Genomic DNA, 16,873 nt, shown 5'->3' on the forward strand with positions numbered 1-16,873 from the left:
ACATTTCAGACCCATTTGTTGATGTGGCAAACAAAGAAGGTGTTGGTCATCTTAAATCATACATTATTCACTTTGTTTGGGGGGGGGGGGGTAAAACCTTTTTTCCCAGACTATATTGGAATGGGTCATTCGCGGACAAAAACAAAAAAACACTAATTCCCCAAAAATGGTTATATGTCAACATAATGCATGTCATGGAATCATATATGCATTTGATATCTTGTCTAGTTATAATGTGTATTTTATTGTACAATCGGTCAGCTGCGGGTGAGGTTAAAAAGAACAACAAATGTGCACGTTAACGCTATCAAATAGTTTATTTAAATCAGAAATAAAATGGCCAATTCTCACTTTTTATTGTATCACTTCGAATGAACGTACGGTCATTAACATTTCTGGGTTAACTATTTACCACGCGCGCAAAACGTGGTTTTAAACATCAAGTTCAAAGTGTCAAATGGATCGTAAGCCAACTAACGAATGTTTACGGGGAGAAAGGAATACAAAATGAATTGGAGCAAAAGGGTGCCAAATTCCTATTCCGAACGAGCAATCTCCGCAAATCCGATTCGGAGAAGCAAAGAAACGAGTCGCTGCCGCTCCGATTCGCCGACAACCAGCTCGGCGACGCGGCGCGCCGCGTCACTTCCGTTGACCAAATTCGGAGCGGGGAGGGTCACGGAAGGCTGGAGCTGTTTTGTTTCTATGGCGACGGCTGCGTCGTCGTCGTCGCCGCCGGGGGGAAAAGAGGGAGGGTTTCCCCCCCCCCCCCTCTCTCTTTTTTTTCTTTTCAAGCGAACGATAACAACAAACAGCCGCGAGCATTTCAAATGTCATTTCCCGTCACAACTTGTCGCGCTCTATCACGAGATGTTCGCGAAGAAAGAGCGAGCGGGAATGAACGAGGGGCCACCACACGGCAGGAAATGCTGCGTTCAAGGTCACTGCGCGACGGGGACAGCTCACTCGTTTGTGCGTCGACGCGCAGTTGAGGCGAGGAAGTCAACGCGGTACATTTGAGACACATCAGGGGGCGCTACACCCTTCGCGGCCAGCCGCGTGCTCACGACATGAGTTTGGAATGTGGACCCAAACTCAATTCCACTATCGGATGATTACAAACAAGTTTAACAACATGAAAATAAAATCAAACAAGAAGCGTGTGTCGTTCTACCCGAGTCCAGAGCGCGAATGCTTTGTCGCCAGCGATGAACACGTGTGTGGCATTGTGCGGGTGTCCCTAATGTTATGGCCGGTCAGCGTACACGTCTCGTTCTACCATCGACCGGTTCTCGTTAGCCGCGATGGCGGTTGAAGTCGTGTGACTCACTCGTTATCCGCGCCGCATGGACCTGTTTTTTTCCTTCTTCTTCTTCTTTTCAGGCCACTCGCGAGGCGTTTCTCACCTCTGCCGGCATCGCGGCGGCAAAACATCGCCCGCTCGCTGAAGCCGCCAACCTCACAACCTGGCACAAAGACACACTGGTGATTTGTTTCGATAGTACTCAGTTAGCTAGGTCGGCGTGTAATTGCAGTGGATAGGAAAAGTCTACACACCCCTGCTCTCACAACTCGCCGATGTGAATGTGCTCATCGGCACGTTTAAAAAGTCATGCGAAGTGGGCCTCGGCATTTGAATAACACGAAATAAAGCTGGGGCGGCACGTCGGGCGAGCGGAGATGAGCAAATACGTCAGCACGTACCACGGCGGGGCTTGACCGGAACCGCCGCGCCGGCCGGCACGGGCTCGGGTACGGCGTGCCGATGGCCTCCGCGGCGCCCGGCGTCGCGTCGCTCTCTGCCTCCCGCGTCGGGTGACGCCACGTCGACGCGGATTCATCCGCGTCGAGGTGGCGCGCCCCTGGGCGGGCAGGCAAGAGCAAGCGGGAAGGGGCGCACCATGACGAGTTCGTGAGCGCGGCGTGACGAACCGCAGCAAACGCCAGACCTGCGACATAAGCGGCCAATTCGGCCAGCCGCCGACGGACACGGGACGTGCTCGGTTTGGGCTTTTTTTCCTCAAAAGCATCCTGGCGGCTGAAAATACTCGTGCTTTTGGACAGAAACATTTCCGCTCGGCGCGCACGGCGCAATTGTCAGAATGGCGAGCGTCTCAGTCAATCGAGACCGCTCTGCCGACTTCCTATTCGCGGGCTCTTATGAAATATGGAAACATTTGCAAATGTGCAAACGCCAGCGTCAACGCGCTTGGTCTGAGATGATTCTGAAAGGAGAACAACAAGAAGGAAGGGAGGAAATTCAAACGCGTCGCTTGCCTTGTTGCGTCTGCAAAAGTCGGCGGCGTGGGGAAGAATGAGGAATGAGTCAGGACGGGACGGGACGGTGTCTGGCTGGCGGGGGATTTCCCAGAGAGGTGCGAACGAACGGGCCCTTCCGCGGAAGACACGTTGCAAACCGGCGTCGGCGGCAAACGGCGCGCTCACCCCAGGACGCTTCTTTCTGGGAAGGGGAGGAAGCAAACGCCGGCTGGAAAACGCACAAAAACATGTCACGGAAGCTCGTGCGGAAATTGAACCCCAAAAAAGGACATCTTCATCAAAGGCCACTGAAATAAGGAGGCTATTCCAAAGCAGCTTTTCTTTCAATCCCACCCCAGCACACATCCTCAACTCTTTGAGGACTCTGCGATGCAGAATACGTTTGATGGATGACAAAAGCTTTCCTTCTGACACATCATCATCAGCCTCCAGCCTGAAGTATCGCAGCATTCACGCGTAAAGATTTTGAAGGCCGGCTTGATAGAAGCGTTTTTTTTTCCCCCCATCCAAATCTGGCAGCGCTGTTTTTGTCATGCATCGCGAGCGCCGTCTGCACCCAAAAGGCGTACCTGTCACCATCTTGTCCCCCCCCCCCCCCCCAACGCACAGCGCGGCGCCTCTTTTACGATCACTTCTGCTTTCTTGCCACCTCCGAAATGTGTTCCACGTCTATGTTTGGACCAACTGTGACGCACACAGACGACCCCCTCCCCCACAGATGTGAGCCATAAATCACAACAGAGCCAAATTAGAAGCAAAAAAAAAAAAGGGAACAGCGTGGAGGATTTTTTTGGGGGGGGGGGTTGAGAAAAGAGTGCCTCGTTGTGTAGGTCCTCTTTCCGAGCGCAGTGCTATTTTGCCACCGATCGTCAACACTTGGAGGAGAGCAGAGAGGCCAAAGTTTTCCGGAACTTCCTCGAAGCGCTCTTAAACCCCGGCGAAGCTAACGAGAGCGCCGCTGCACACCATTTGAGGTTTCCGTCTCAAACGACGTCGAATTGCCACTCGAGCAAAATCCGAGTCAAAGCCAAATAAAGAGCGGCGCTTTTGCCTGAAGTGCAAAATGCCCTCGCGAGATTGACAGCATGGGCGTCGGCGTCGGCGGGGCCGGCTTGCAACAACACGCCGGATCATCGTCCCGGTCAATGAATGAGGCGCGAGCAGTTTGCTGGACCGAGGCACTGCGCCGACAAGCACATTTAACAACGGAGCCCGTGGAAAGCGCACTTCTCGGATAGCCCCTTTTCATGCTCTCGGGCACGCACACTTCTTACGGACAGAATCTCTTTCTCTCTTTCTCCACAGTCCCGTCCAAAAGTCATGAAACGGCAAGCTTTTGTTTCATGGAGATGTGAACGCCACCAAAGACCGGACTGGGACTTTTGTCTCCCCGCCGTGAACGCCAAAGGTCCTCCCGTATCCAACAAACACGAAGGCTGCCGTACTTCCGGCCAGGCTAAATATGATGCGCCCCCTGTCGTTTGGTTGCGAACGTGCGCGACGTGTTTGGATGTACCGTACCGTCTCTGGTCCACGGCAGCGGCGGAGCGCGCACGCGCACCAAGGTCCCCGCGTCGAGAGGTTTTTCCTCCCTCCGGGTTTGTGTATGTTTTGGGTTGCTAGGGGGCGGGGGGGGGGAGGGCCGGCCGAACGCAGCCCCGCCCCTCCGTCCTCCGGCATGACCGTCGAGCACGCTGACGTCTGGCTCGGCCACTTCCGCATTCCGGAGCTCTGCCAGACCTGGCCCACTACAGTACTTAAGCGGGCTGATGCAACCGCTCGGGCTAGTCCCCGCACCCGCCGCCGACTCCTAAAAAAAAAATAAAAAATGAAGAGACATTAAAAAAAAAGAAAAAGAGAGAGAGAGAGAGACCGAATCCCGCGTTCCCCTCGTCCTGTTTGGATTGTTTTGGTTTTGATGTCCGTGTAGGCGCACCACAGGTAAGCGCGCGCGACCCGTCGCTAGCCTGTTTTGTTTTGTTTTGTTTTTTGATGGGGGGGGGGGGGGGTTGCGTCGTGATCACCGTGTAGGTTTGTCGAGGGTCGGTACACGACGGACATGATTTCGCTATTCGGCCACGTGCCCTCGTCTCGACCGCATGTTCGACGACTTGGAAACTTTGCAGTCGTTACACGGTCGTTACAAGTGTCACGAGGATACTTTGGGGAAAAAAAAACCCACGACAACTTTTCATTTGGGTTTTCGAACGTACGGAACCGCCTTTCTCTCCGGATGCGCGGGGGCTATCCCGCTCGCGAAGACGCTTATGTAACGCCGACGCGTCGCGGGAGCACGGCGAGCCAAGTTCCACGCGAAGCCGGACTGCGCTCACTCCGCACGCCTATTTGAGATTCGGACCGAGACAAGCGCGAGCTTTCAAAGTGGTCGCACGTCGCGATCTCTCGAGGCAATTGAAAGCGACCTCGCGTCCGGCCGGGTCGCGTTCATTCGGGCGCTTGACGTTTGAGAGTCGCGTCTCCCTCCACGCCCCCGCCCCCCCCCCCCCCTTCGTAAATCGCTCATGTTTGACCCGCAGTGAATGCACGTGGCCCGGCAAGGTTTGCAAGTATTCGTCGAGTAAAAGCCGCATTTTTATTCGGGGACGGGATTGACGTGAAGCCGTTCGGCAGCCGCATCGCGAGAGAGTCGCCGTTCGACGGCCGAGCTTTCAAATATTCGGCCGGGGCGCGACACCGAGACTCAAGTGAGAAAACTCCGGCGAGGAGCCGCATGCAATTGGAACGCCAACGAGCCCTCCTATTTCTTCTCCGCAGGGTGCCGACACGAGTTGCACCATTGACAGAAGAAGTTCTCTCTGAGTAAGTCTCCAAAGTTTTCCGCGGTCGGTCACACTCGTCGCCATCGCGACAGGCCTCTTGAAAGAATTTGGGGAATGATTTGTCGAAATCAACCCAACGCCGTCGGGGGCTAGGGGTCCGCCTTCGGAGGCCCGAAAAGTTGAGCCCGATCGCGGGATGGGAAGCGCCATGTGGATGGCGGGCACGCGAGCGCCGAGTCCTTGCCAAGTTTGTCACTGGCACGACTCTCCAGCTGCCGCACTTTGATTTCATGAAAAATGAAAAGCGCCGGCACGTCCTCGGACACACGCGGGCGGCTCGGGCTCGACGATGCCGAGAAGCCGGACGTGGGCGCCGGCGTTTTATTTGAAGGAGAAATGCCTTCCGGCGTGTCTGCGGGGAGCCGTGGAATTCCCGGGCTGCGCCGCACTGCGGGCGCACTGCAGGCGCACTGCAGGCGGGGCGGCCGACTATGCAACAGCCAGCTCGGTCATACGAGCGGGACTGTTGAGAGAAAAGGGGGGGGGGAGCCCCTGGCCCCCATATGCACTGCTGACGGTATCGCATTATCCGTCTGCCATCGTTGGCCCCGTAAAGCTTTCCACGTGTTCTGTGAAGCCATGCGCAGTTCGGGGGGGGGGGGGGGTGTTTTTCTGCATAGATCTACGGTACGATTGCCACAAAAACAAATGGGCCAAAGGAGGAGGCCATCATCAGAGCGAGAGTGTGCTGGACGCATGACGAAACACAGCACAAAGTGACCAGGATTGCCTCGGCGGGCAGCGACGATGTCCATCCTGTGTCGTTGGAATCTTCCCGTCCTCAAGACAAGTTCCCCGCTTTCCTCCGGGTGTGGCGAAAGGCCGCAAGGCAACGGGCGGGCGGGCCTATTTGGCGCAGATGGTGATGATGACGGCCGAGACCTTGGTCGGAGATTGGGAACGAGCGTGCCTTGCCCCCCCCCCCTCCCCCCTCCGGAGCACATTTCATCCGAGCGAGAGGCTGCTAGACGGCCTTCGCACCGGTTTGGGGGGCTTTCTTTTGAACTGGGGCGCCGGCTAAAGAAGCGTCTCGCTCCATTTGGCAAGCGGGTTTGGGTGTTCCCGCAAAAGGTAAAAATGCAACGTGGACTCCAGGTCAAGCCGACCTTTGGTTGGCATCGAGTGAGCAAAAAGCCTCCGTCCATCGTGGTCCAGATGGTTTCGGGACACTTGGTTTGGCCCACCCCCAAAAAGATGGAAAAGTCATGCGAGGCCTTCGAGCCCCCATCCGGACTCCTCTCGTGGAGCGCGGCTACAGGGGGGATGCGGACGAGAGGGGCCGGGCCGCCGGCGGTCTCGCCGGCTTCTGGGAAGGAATTCCGCAGCCCTGCTAATTGTTCTCAGGAAATGGAGCGAGCCCAAAGCCGGCCCGGCTTTGGGGAGCGCCTTTCCAACAGACACAGGGCGCAGTGTGCGCGGCGTGCGCGCCAGCTGGCGTGAAGCGAGATTGCTTTTGGCTCGGGGCCAAAAACGACATCGAGCGAGGCTCCTATATTTCGCCGCATCTCTCGCCTTGTCCTCCGAGGCAGACCGCCCCCCCCCCACCCCCGCCGCAGGCCCTTTTCTGCTCGGCTGCAAAAGCACAGTGACGCCGTTGCGTCATCAAACGCCGACCGCTCATCCTCTCCCGATGGCCGCCGCCGACTGCAGGAGAAAAGAGCCGTCCTTCAGGTTCAATCCTGCGAGGTGTGCCTTTTGGGCTATCGTGGTGGGGGGGGGGGGGTGCGCTCAGCCCAAAAGGGGAATTGATTGCGAGACTCGTGCGGCAGGTCGAAAGCAGAACAGATGACGTATGACAGAAGCATGAAAATTAAAGAATAGCCGGGGGTGTGGGGGGGCTGTTCCACGTGTGGCCATCACCTTTTACGACATTTGAATGAGTGACTCGTGGTCATCGGCAGCTGTCGTTTGCCCGACTCCTCATCGGCAAAGTGGCCTTAAAAAAAAGGGGGGGGGGGGCTATTTGTAAACAGCACCATGCAAGTTTCCATGCGTTTGGCCCGGCGCCTTCGGCCGCCGAGTATTTGTGTCGGGTGGAAAAACGTCAACGTTTCCACATGAGAGAATCCTCCCATGCATGTCTTCTATTTCCAAACACAGGCAAAAATATGCCGATGGCTCACCATTGCATCGTGCTGCTTTCTGGCAACACTTTCCATCTTCCAGCGGAACCTCGCCGCTTGAACATGATACTCTCCGGGATGCTGGTTAACCAAGGTCCTTTTTTTTTTAGAAGGGGAGGCGTGGGAGGGGGGGGGGGGGTGTCGTCAGTGGTACCTCTCCAAAATGACGAATGGGGCCCCAGGGAACTTTTGGGAGCAGTTGGGCAAGAGTTGCCACTGCCCCAACGATCCAAACTCCCTCGCGGGAGTTTTGTGGAAGAAAGATCTTAACCAGAGCTGTCTTGTTCTTTTCCTCTCCAGCAAAAACAACAGGCGGCTGCCAAGTGCCGTGTAAATGGGAGTTATACACCAAGTGGGCGAGAGGGAGAAGCCCCCCCCCCAAAAAAAAAAAGAGCGGAGGGAGGTATGAAATCATAAAATGCCTCATTTGACACTGCCTCCGCACCCTAACTTGTCCTTGGAGCAAATCAGTCAAAAGCGCTGCAAGAAGAGGTCAGAAGAAACGCGGCGGGGGGGGGGGGGGGGCTTGCCAGCGTGTCTCCGAACAATGCTAAACCTTTCATGTCATGTAGACGGCCCATCTTTTTGTCACCGCTTGCGAGTCTGAATCAATTCCTTCTCTTTCCAGCCCAACTGTAAAAACACTTGAGCAGTCTAAACGCGGGGGTGGAGGACATAAGAATTGAGTTACACAACCTTCCTCTATGTATCAAGCCTTACAGTGCGGCAGGGGAAGAAGGAAAAAAACAACAAAAAAAAGCGGCATAACTTACCGGCCATCCTCGGCTCGTCAGCACACTCAGCTGTTTGAGAGCGTTGCACAATCGTCATCTTTGTTTCCTCCATCTGAGGGGGGCTTTGTTCGGCTCCCGTCCAACCTGTCCGGGCACGGAAGCCGTTGCCAAAAAAGCAAAGGGGGTGGGGGGGGACGATGGGGAATGTCATTGGCAACGAGGCCTCCTTGGGGAATGCGGCATTGCTGCCGCAATCAAACGCGGGGTGGCGAGCGGGGGTCTGCGTGCGGCACAAGGATTCCATTTTCAAAGTTATTCCATTCATCCTTTCGGTCAGACAGTCCACATGAAAGTCGACACACTTGGCTGGGCACTATCCCCCCCCCCTCTCCCCCCACAAATAGGACCTCAATGGTTCAGTTTCCAGTCAGGGACAATGTGAATGCTCATCTCTCAATAGGCAAATTGTGATTGACCGGCCACCGTTCCAGAAGTCACCTGGGACAGGATAAGCAGTCCGGGGGGAGGGGGGGGGCCCTTATCTCCTCATGTAAGGAGACACTTACGCCGCCGGCGATAGCAGAAATGACTTTGCTGGGATACGCACCACCCGAAAACATGTCCCGTCTCTTTTCCCAACAGGGGCGGCGGCGGCGGGGGGGCGGGGGTCGGACATGATGCCGGGACAGATACCGGACCCTTCGCTGGCGGCGGGCTCCCTGCCCTGCCTGGGCCCGCCGGCGCACATCTCGGCCACCACGCTCACCGACCGGCTGAAGCTGGCCGACTTTCACCAGCTGGGCGCCATGTTGTCGCCGCTGCACTTCCTCGGCAGGCTGGGAAAGAGGCCGCTGAGCATCAAGACGGAGGTGAGGGGGAAGACGAAAAGGGGAAGCCGCACAGACGACGACGGCGGGCATGATGGGGTTGCTTGCATAAGCCGAGACGGAAAAAGCCTTGCGCTAGCAGAAGCTCCCAAAAATGAAAATGGTGCAAATGCCCAGTCAAACTTGATTTGGAGAGCACGTCCAGACCGCTGGGGGGGTTGGTTTCAGAAGTGAATGGTGACATGCGGTCTGAAGTCACACGTTCAAAGCTGAAGCTCGGCTTGTTTGCAGCTGGATGAAGACGAAGAGAGGAGGAAACGAAGGCGAGAGAAAAACAAAGTCGCGGCGGCGCGATGCCGAAACAAGAAGAAGGAACGAACGGACTTCCTTCAGAGGGTGAGTTGATGACGCGAGAGTCACGCGAGCGCCCGCCGACCCTTTGCCTTTCCCCTCAAGGAGTCGGAGCGTCTGGAGACGGTCAACTCGGATCTGAAGGCCCAGATCGAGGAGCTGCGCCTGGAGAGGCAGCAGCTGATGGTGATGCTCAACCTCCACCGGCCCACCTGCATCGTGAGGACCGACAGCGTCAAAACCCCCGAGGGCGAGGACAACCCGCTGCTGGAGCGGCTGTGCGCCCGCGGCGAGTGTCGATGACGCCCGCTGCGCCTCGTCACCAATTTGCCAGGTCGCCATCCGAAAGGAAAACACGCGGACCCTCACAAAAAAAGGGACCGGCGGCAAAACGGCCGGCTCGCCGCCGTGCCCGCTCGGTGCTTTTCCTTCGATATACAGCTGTTGACTTTTGGCACACTATACTCAGTGCGAGTACGCCACCACAATTGTTTTTTTTGAGGAGTGGGAGGGGGTGACTCTCATATGCTGCCCACGAACGACGGCAGTTAGCGGTTGATCCGACCCGTGGTGACGCTGGCGTCATGAACTAGCACATAAGGCTAAAAAAAAAGCCGTTTACGGCCGTCTTTGTCCGTTTCTCGTACTGGTTTTCTAGCGCTTTGTACACATTTCCGGTAAATGGCCGTCGATCGCTTGACGTGATCCTTCAAACGACAGCGTGTCTGTCATCATGCTGCGCTGTGAAAACTAGTGTTACGTTTGGTTTGCTTTGTCTCAGCTGAGCAGTATTTCAATGTCTGGACATGTATCTGCCACGTATGACTGTTACCCCGACTAGATTAAAGTCTATTTTCCAACAACAGGGGCCAGTGTGTCTCCATTTTTTTTTCCCCCTCTATGAACTCATTGGAAAGAGCGCGAGTTACAGGGACAATCACGCATTGGTAGGGGGGGGGGGGGGAGGCAAACCTGATTTGGGCGATGGAGTCTCCGTTGCAAGGGGACTTGGGGCTGCATCGCTTCCCAATAGTGAGCTGGACGGTGCGTTGCGCCATCTGCCGGACACTTTGTGAACCCTCGTCTTCCTGGCTTTTCCACCCCCGTTTTCTCGCCCCCAAAATAACGTCTAGAAAACAAGCATGGGGGAGGGGGGGCTTTGTCACAAGTGATATCAGCGCAACGCCATTCTGATTTGCAATCGGCCACCGTTGTGGGCCTCGTGGGGAGCACAAGCAACTTCAACAAAGTTTTTTTTGCCCCTTTGGAAGGTTTTTCGACGGGTCGACAATGAAGAGGGTCTCGCCCGGCTTGTCTGTCAAATTCCGGTTTGGCGGTGGGCGTCGCATCGCTTTGGATTTGAGATCCGCACGGTTTCCGAGTAAAGACGCCATTGTTTCAATGAATCAAAAGACAGGAGGGCGGGGGCATCGTTTTGCCAAACGACGTCTCCGATGTGGATGAATGAAAGCGAAGAGTATGCAAAGGGTCCGTCTCGTGCTGCGAAGCGACACAAAAGACGTCTTCTTAGCCATTCGCAGATTTCAAGAAGCGAGAAAAACACGGCCGAGAGCCCTTCCGATGGCGACGCTGCCAATTAACAGCATCTCCGCAACGCTAACGGCATCTCGAGCGCTTCTGCAAATAAACAATTCAATTCAAAGCCGTTGTTTTGTGCGTATTCTCATGCTAATCCCATATCCCGCCTCGTTTGTTTTCACCTTAATGGATTCCATGTTTTGGGCTCGGTCGGACCTGGCACGCCAACAAAAGTCTCAATGTCACCGCGCAATCGCATCCGCGTGATTATGAAAGTAAACGCAAAATACTGGAGAGGCGTTCACTCGCAGCTGCATGCACTCGAGGCCCGTGTTTGCGCGGTGGCAGAAAGGAACGAGCGACCCTCAAGACTTGTCAACCAACCCAAAAAAACAACAACCCCTAATTATTTGGGTCTTTTCAAGAGCCGTCTGGCTAATATTGGCTTTGAAGACTCCGGATGCATTCACGCAGGGGAGGATTTGGCACGAGATGAAATGTGCCGTGACGGCCAACCAGAGGGTTGGCCAACCTGGGGCCGCCGGGCCCTTTACGGCCGCTCGTGCAATTCCGAAAACAAACCCGAGAGAAACCGTCGGCCGTGGCCGGTCAACGCCGCATTTCCGGTCCGGGGCGCGCGACTCTTTCCCCGTTGACTCTCGCCAAAAGTCGGAAGTGACCTCGCCTGGCTTTGCCGAATCCTCCCACGGGACCGGTTTGTCGATGAGCATCAGAATAAAACTCCAAAGGCGGCGGCGGCGGGTCGCGGCGCTGCACCCGACCGTCTGGCAGACCGGCTGAATGTGAATCTGAAAACCACAAAGGGCATTTCGCTATTCAGAACAAGGAACGGTGGAAAAGCAATCCGAGCCTCCGGCCACCGAGGCGACGGCTTAAACGCCAAAGAGGTCCTTTCATAAAAGCAACGATGGACACGGTGCGGTCGTTGGGCGTTTTGCCTATTTATCGGTCTTGTACATGTTGGAGAAATCTGGGTCTCGTCTAAGAAGACTTTGTTTTGATTTGGGGAAACATCGCCGTCGACCTCCAAATGGCGAGCGGCCAGCTTTGCCTTCACCGACCGAAACGCGATCGAAAAGCACAAGAAAGGAAGGCGTCGCTCGTCGGAAAGCCACTTACCCGGTCAGGTGGGGCAAGAGTTTGGGGCCCGGGAGACGGCAAGGTGGCTTTCGGAGCACTTTGGGAGCCCGACGCCGGCTGAGGGGAATGAACCACTGTCGCCGAGAAGGGGGGGGCGGGGGGTCCGAGAGTTTCCCGTAGATCGGAGGAAAAACAAACAAACAAAAAAAAAGCGCATGACAAATTTGAAGGGAGCGCAAATATCGGACACGAAGCGAACAACAATAGGACTTGTTGGCCGCGCTGGCGGACGTGGGCACAAAAGGGGCAGCTCCAACGCGTTGGGCGCCCCCCCCCCCCACCCCTCGCTTCCTTTTTAAAGGAACTCACCCGGGAACTCTTCGGCCGCGCATCTGCCGACCGCCGTCCTCCCAAGACGTCTCCCGTAAAAGCAGCAGGTAGGACGTGAACATTGTCCAAGATGCTTCTCACATAGCCGACTAAATTCACGCGGCATGCATTTCAATTGCAAGGATGCATCATCCGAAGCTTTCGCGCATATTGCCACTGTAGAAGAACTTGCGTGTCCCTCCCTCCTTTCGGGCCGCGGCACGATTGACTTTCGACTCTGGCGCGAATGTGAGCATGTGCAGCAAAGGCGCGGACTTGGGCGCCCGCCCGGATGGACGCGCCGCCGCCGAGCAGCTCCGTTCTTGTGAGCGCAGTCCCACTCGGGCGAAATCCCGAGACGCCTTCTTGGGAAAAGGCAGCCCGACGAACGCGACTGCGTCCGAGAGTCTTTCCCGCGGCGGCGGCGGCGGGTCGCACGCCGAGTGGATCGGCCATCGAGCGAAGCGAGCCCGGGTGGAGAAGATCGTCAGAGGCATGACCGGCTCGCCAGTCGGGGAGATGAACCGAGACCCTGCGCCGGGACCGCAGGTAAGCGACAAGCGGTTTCTCACGGCAACTCTTCCAGAGGAACGACAGCCGACGCGGAGCCGCTCATCGGACGCCACTCGGAGGGACGGCCCTTCTTCCGGGGAGTCGGAAAGCATCTCAAGCGGAAGACCCGCCGTTCAAAGCGAGGCGCTTTCTCTGCTGGTACCGAGACACGGGGCGGACGGATTCCGCCGCTCGCCGTCGGGAGTGGAGCCGGAACCCGTCCGGACTCGGGGTGCCATCCGTCGCCGCGGCAAAGGAGGCGGCTCCGAGTTTGAAGCCGGGCAAGCCCAGATGGATGCCGCGCACAAGTCGGCCACGGTCCCATCCCGGGTCGGGTCCGCATCCCGGAGGAGCCCTGCGACTCACGGGACCGCTGCGCAGTCGACGTCTTTGGCGAGCGTTTGCTTCCCTCGCGTCAAGACGGAGCCCAGAGGTCTTCTCCACGCTCATCTTTACAGCCTCGATGTATCCTCTCGTGTTGCAACCGACGTTCTAGTTTGTAGAACTGCGTAAAAACCAAGAAGATCATTCACGCAATCCGGATAACGATCTTGATTCAACCGCATCTTTTTTTTTTTTTAGCACCGCGAGACCTAAAATAAAATCAATTTGATGAATCCTTTGAGGCAAAGCCCGGAATGTAGCCTTTTCTAACTCATGACCGCAGTTCAAAAATTTGCTGCGACTTCTCTCATCCATTTTTAGCGGAGTCTATCCCGGCCGTCTTTGGTTATTGGGAGGTGGGAATCTTCGTTTGTCTTTGTGCCCTGCGATTGGGTGTCAGGATGTATCGCCTCTTGCCGGAAGCCAGCCCGGTTCGGGTCCAGCTCGCCCGCCACCCCGTTCAGAAAAGGGACGGAAGGGCGCGAGCGGTGGCGAAGGCCGGGCTCACGACGCACTTCGACTCGTCGCGGCGCATTCTGAAAACAAAAGGCTTTTTCACTCTTGTCTCTGACCTCACTTTGGGGCAAACAGAGACTCGACCGCTCACACGCTTCTCCAAAGAAGGGGCCGGCCAGGCGCGCTGGCGCGAAGCCGTCGCTCGCTCCCACTGCTGTTGCTGTCAAGCCGAGGCACAAAACAAGAAAAGGAAGTCCAAAATGTTGAACGACAGCAAAGGTGCCCTTTGTGAGAAGCCACACAAATGGAACGGCGAGCTGCAGGCTTTTCGGGCCGTTTGGCTGAAAAACGTTTTCGCTTGCCCTCCCCCGGTAAAGCCCAAATCTAAACGTGTACATTGTCCAAAAAAACAAACAAACAAGCAAGCGGCTGACGTCGAGCTCCGCCGCGGCGGCTCACCGTAGCGTGGTGCGTTGTCCTTAGCCGCGTTGCACTTAGGAGGCTCTGACCGCCGACCACCTGAAAAAAGCCAAGCTGATGTTTTTCTACACGCGCTATCCAAGCTGGCGGGTGCTGAGGCTGTGCTTCCGCGACGTGCAGGTGAGACGGCGGAGGCCCCGTCGGGACGGCGGCGCCAAGGCATCGCTCACGTGGCCTCTCCTGTTATTGCAGGATGAGCACAGCAAAGGCTTTTGATGATCTCACTTACCTCGCTGTCACCCCCCCCCCACCACCACCCCCCCTCCCACCTTGCAGTTCACACGCCGCGGCGCCTCCCGGCTCATCAAGTGGTTCAGTAACTTCCGCGAGTTCTACTACATCCAGGTGGAGCGCTTTGCACGCCGCGCCTTGGCGGAGGGGGCGGCCGACGCGAGGGCGCTGTCTGTGGGCAGAGAGTCGCAACTTTTCAGAGTCCTCAAGGTGCACTACGACAAAGGCGGCCACTTCCAGGTGAGCTTTGCGCCAGCCCGGGAAGCCCTTTTCTTTGGCGCCGCCGACAAACGTCCGTTTGCGCGGGGCAAAGATTGCTCTGCGTCATCGGGCTCTCAAAACAACAGACGGCGAGCCTGCGGTCAAACGTGCCGCCAAAACCCAACCGACGTTGTGGGGAACGGCGGCAACGTAAGATGGCCGCCCTTTCGCTTCAGCCGCAAGGGGCTAATTGATAGTCCGTCCATATGGAAACCGGTGCTTAACTCATTCAGTACCAGCCAATTCTGGACCAAGTCTGAAGAGACGTTTAAAAACGTCTTTGGGAGTGAATGAGTTGATAGGACAGCTTCTGCATTTTGTCTTTTTTTTGGGGGGGGGAGGGGCACGGCGGGGGGGGGGGTCATGTTTGAGTGATCACTGTCAAAGGCAGTCAGAAAAAAAGAGATGTGCTCTGAGAACATGGGCCAACTTGTCTCGCTGAAATCCCCGAAGCAGCGGGATTCCACTCGAGGGCTTGACCTGATTGGGCGTTGGCCAAGCAAAGGCACATCGGTGGCGTTAGGCCCCCACGCAGCAGGCATTTTGCTTCACGTCGGCGTACCTTTTATCGACTACGCCCGCTCTAGGATCCGGGCGGGCACCGGCCCAGATGGCTGCGGTCTAACTGACGGGGCTTTCCTAACAGGTCCCCGACGGCTTCCTTGACGTGGCAGAGCTCACGCTGCGGCAATTCTACGCCGCCGTTTCCACGGGGAAGGACCGAGATCCATCGTGGAAGAAGGCCATCTACAAGGTGATCTGCAAGCTGGACGCCGACCTTCCGGCGCAATTCATGCCTTACGGAGCGGGAGAGCCTGCCGACCACTCGACGCGCGGGCTGCCGCAACGGCGCCGTTGGCTTACGTGGGCCTTTTGAGCCGCGGGGCGCTTTCCATCGGGAGCATCGAGGGGCCCCTTTCAGCTTTGGAAAGAGGAACTGAATGCAAAAGCAGTCGTTCGTGAGAGCCCCGGGCATGACATTTGGGGGGCGGGGGACAATGATCGGCATTCCTTGCGACGCCCGGCGTTTCGAGATGTCGGCCTAACTCATCCCTAGCCGAAAACAAAATTGGGTCCATTACGTGGCTTTCCTTCAACCTGCCAACTTTGAAAGAAGGAGCATTCCATTTTCTCATCCAAATCACCCGGCTACTTTGTGCGCACTTTCGATCCGTTTTGTGCACGCCGCGTGGTCGTCCGCGCGCCCCAAAGAGTCGGTTGTGCCCACAAAGTAGTTCCTCGTGCGTACATAATAGTTCCGAGTGGTGTCCCCCCCCCCCCGGGTTTAGAATACTCAACAGATTGAAGTACACAGCAGCCGCTCAAAAGAATCGCAGTTTTAACAGCTCGAGGTTTTATCAGCTAAAAGTCCAAATCTTGCAGTGGACTGGCAAGAAAAGGGGCTTGGGAATGCCGGTAAACGTTCCGTCGGCAAGGTGCTTTTTTGCGCAATGCAAGTGTCCTGAAACGAAAACATTTTGTGGCTGCCGAGACGCAAAATGTTCTCTGTTGAACATGACAATGCACGGACGGACAGGAAAAAGTCAACCTCTTCTCAATTGCCTTGACTGGATAAATTCAAGAATGGGAAAAAAAAAATCAAGAGCAGTTTGTTTGCTGCATTCCATTTTTTTTTTAACCACCTGAAATAATTTGTGGATCATTGATGTGTGTCAACAACACCCAAGGAAATAAATGAAAACACACCAGTTAGTGCTTGTTGAATATTTAATGACAATTGGAAAGAAGTGACAGCTTGAATAATGTTGAACTCTCTTCATCTTTTTTTTTTTGGGGGGGGGGGGTCATCCTAGCCCCAATCAAATGGTCGTGACAAACATTCTCGGTAGAAGATCGACATCGTCTTGAGACGACTTGCAGAAAGAATCTTTGGCCAAGAGTGAAGGTGTTCCGGTCGCTCGCCGAGGTCCGAATCCTTTTCGATGACGGGAGGGGGGGCGCGTTTCTTTGAAAATAGGGTCCTTGCCAAAGGGCGAGACAACAAAAAGTTGGAATGTTGGTCCATCAAAAGGGAATCGGGCTTTCCAAGCGTCAGAAATGTCCGGGAAAGGCGCGTTGCAACCGCGCGACGGCATTTTCGGCGCCAAGCCCCCCATCGCGCCGCCGCTTCCTCTTCGCTTTTCAAGCGGCCGGCTCGCTGGCTTCACTTCAAAATGGCCTTCCAATAAAAGACCGATGGTGGAAAATTCCAACGAGCTCCTCCGGAAACAATGGAAATGTTTTCCTCCTCATAAAAAAAGCGCGTCTTGGTGACGGCGGAGACTTCAACCCGAGTACGACTTCAATGTTCAAGCGTGAAGACGACGGGCGTGCCCCTCGGATAA

General features: G+C 56.0%; 2 protein-coding genes across 2 annotated transcripts; both read left to right on the forward strand.

Moving 5' to 3' along the window:
- Positions 1-8,651: 8,651 nt before the first annotated feature.
- Positions 8,652-10,018, forward strand: jdp2b (Jun dimerization protein 2b). The gene is made up of 3 exons (XM_086099665.1): positions 8,652-8,846; positions 9,096-9,200; positions 9,261-10,018. Exons 1-3 carry the CDS (start codon positions 8,652-8,654, stop codon positions 9,456-9,458), a joined length of 498 nt encoding a protein of 165 aa, XP_085955791.1. The 3' UTR covers positions 9,459-10,018.
- Positions 10,019-10,445: 427 nt separating this feature from the next.
- On the forward strand, positions 10,446-16,237 carry LOC147187300 (uncharacterized). The gene is made up of 6 exons (XM_086101043.1): positions 10,446-10,491; positions 12,157-12,232; positions 12,428-13,181; positions 14,055-14,156; positions 14,313-14,507; positions 15,175-16,237. Exons 1-6 carry the CDS (start codon positions 10,446-10,448, stop codon positions 15,403-15,405), a joined length of 1,404 nt encoding a protein of 467 aa, XP_085957169.1. The 3' UTR covers positions 15,406-16,237.
- The last annotated feature ends 636 nt before the right edge of the window (positions 16,238-16,873 follow it).

The sequence above is a fragment of the Hippocampus guttulatus genome, chromosome 20, assembly GCF_054856545.1.
Source record: "Hippocampus guttulatus isolate MCC_2025c chromosome 20, RoL_Hgut_1.0, whole genome shotgun sequence".
Lineage (NCBI taxonomy): Eukaryota > Metazoa > Chordata > Actinopteri > Syngnathiformes > Syngnathidae > Hippocampus > Hippocampus guttulatus.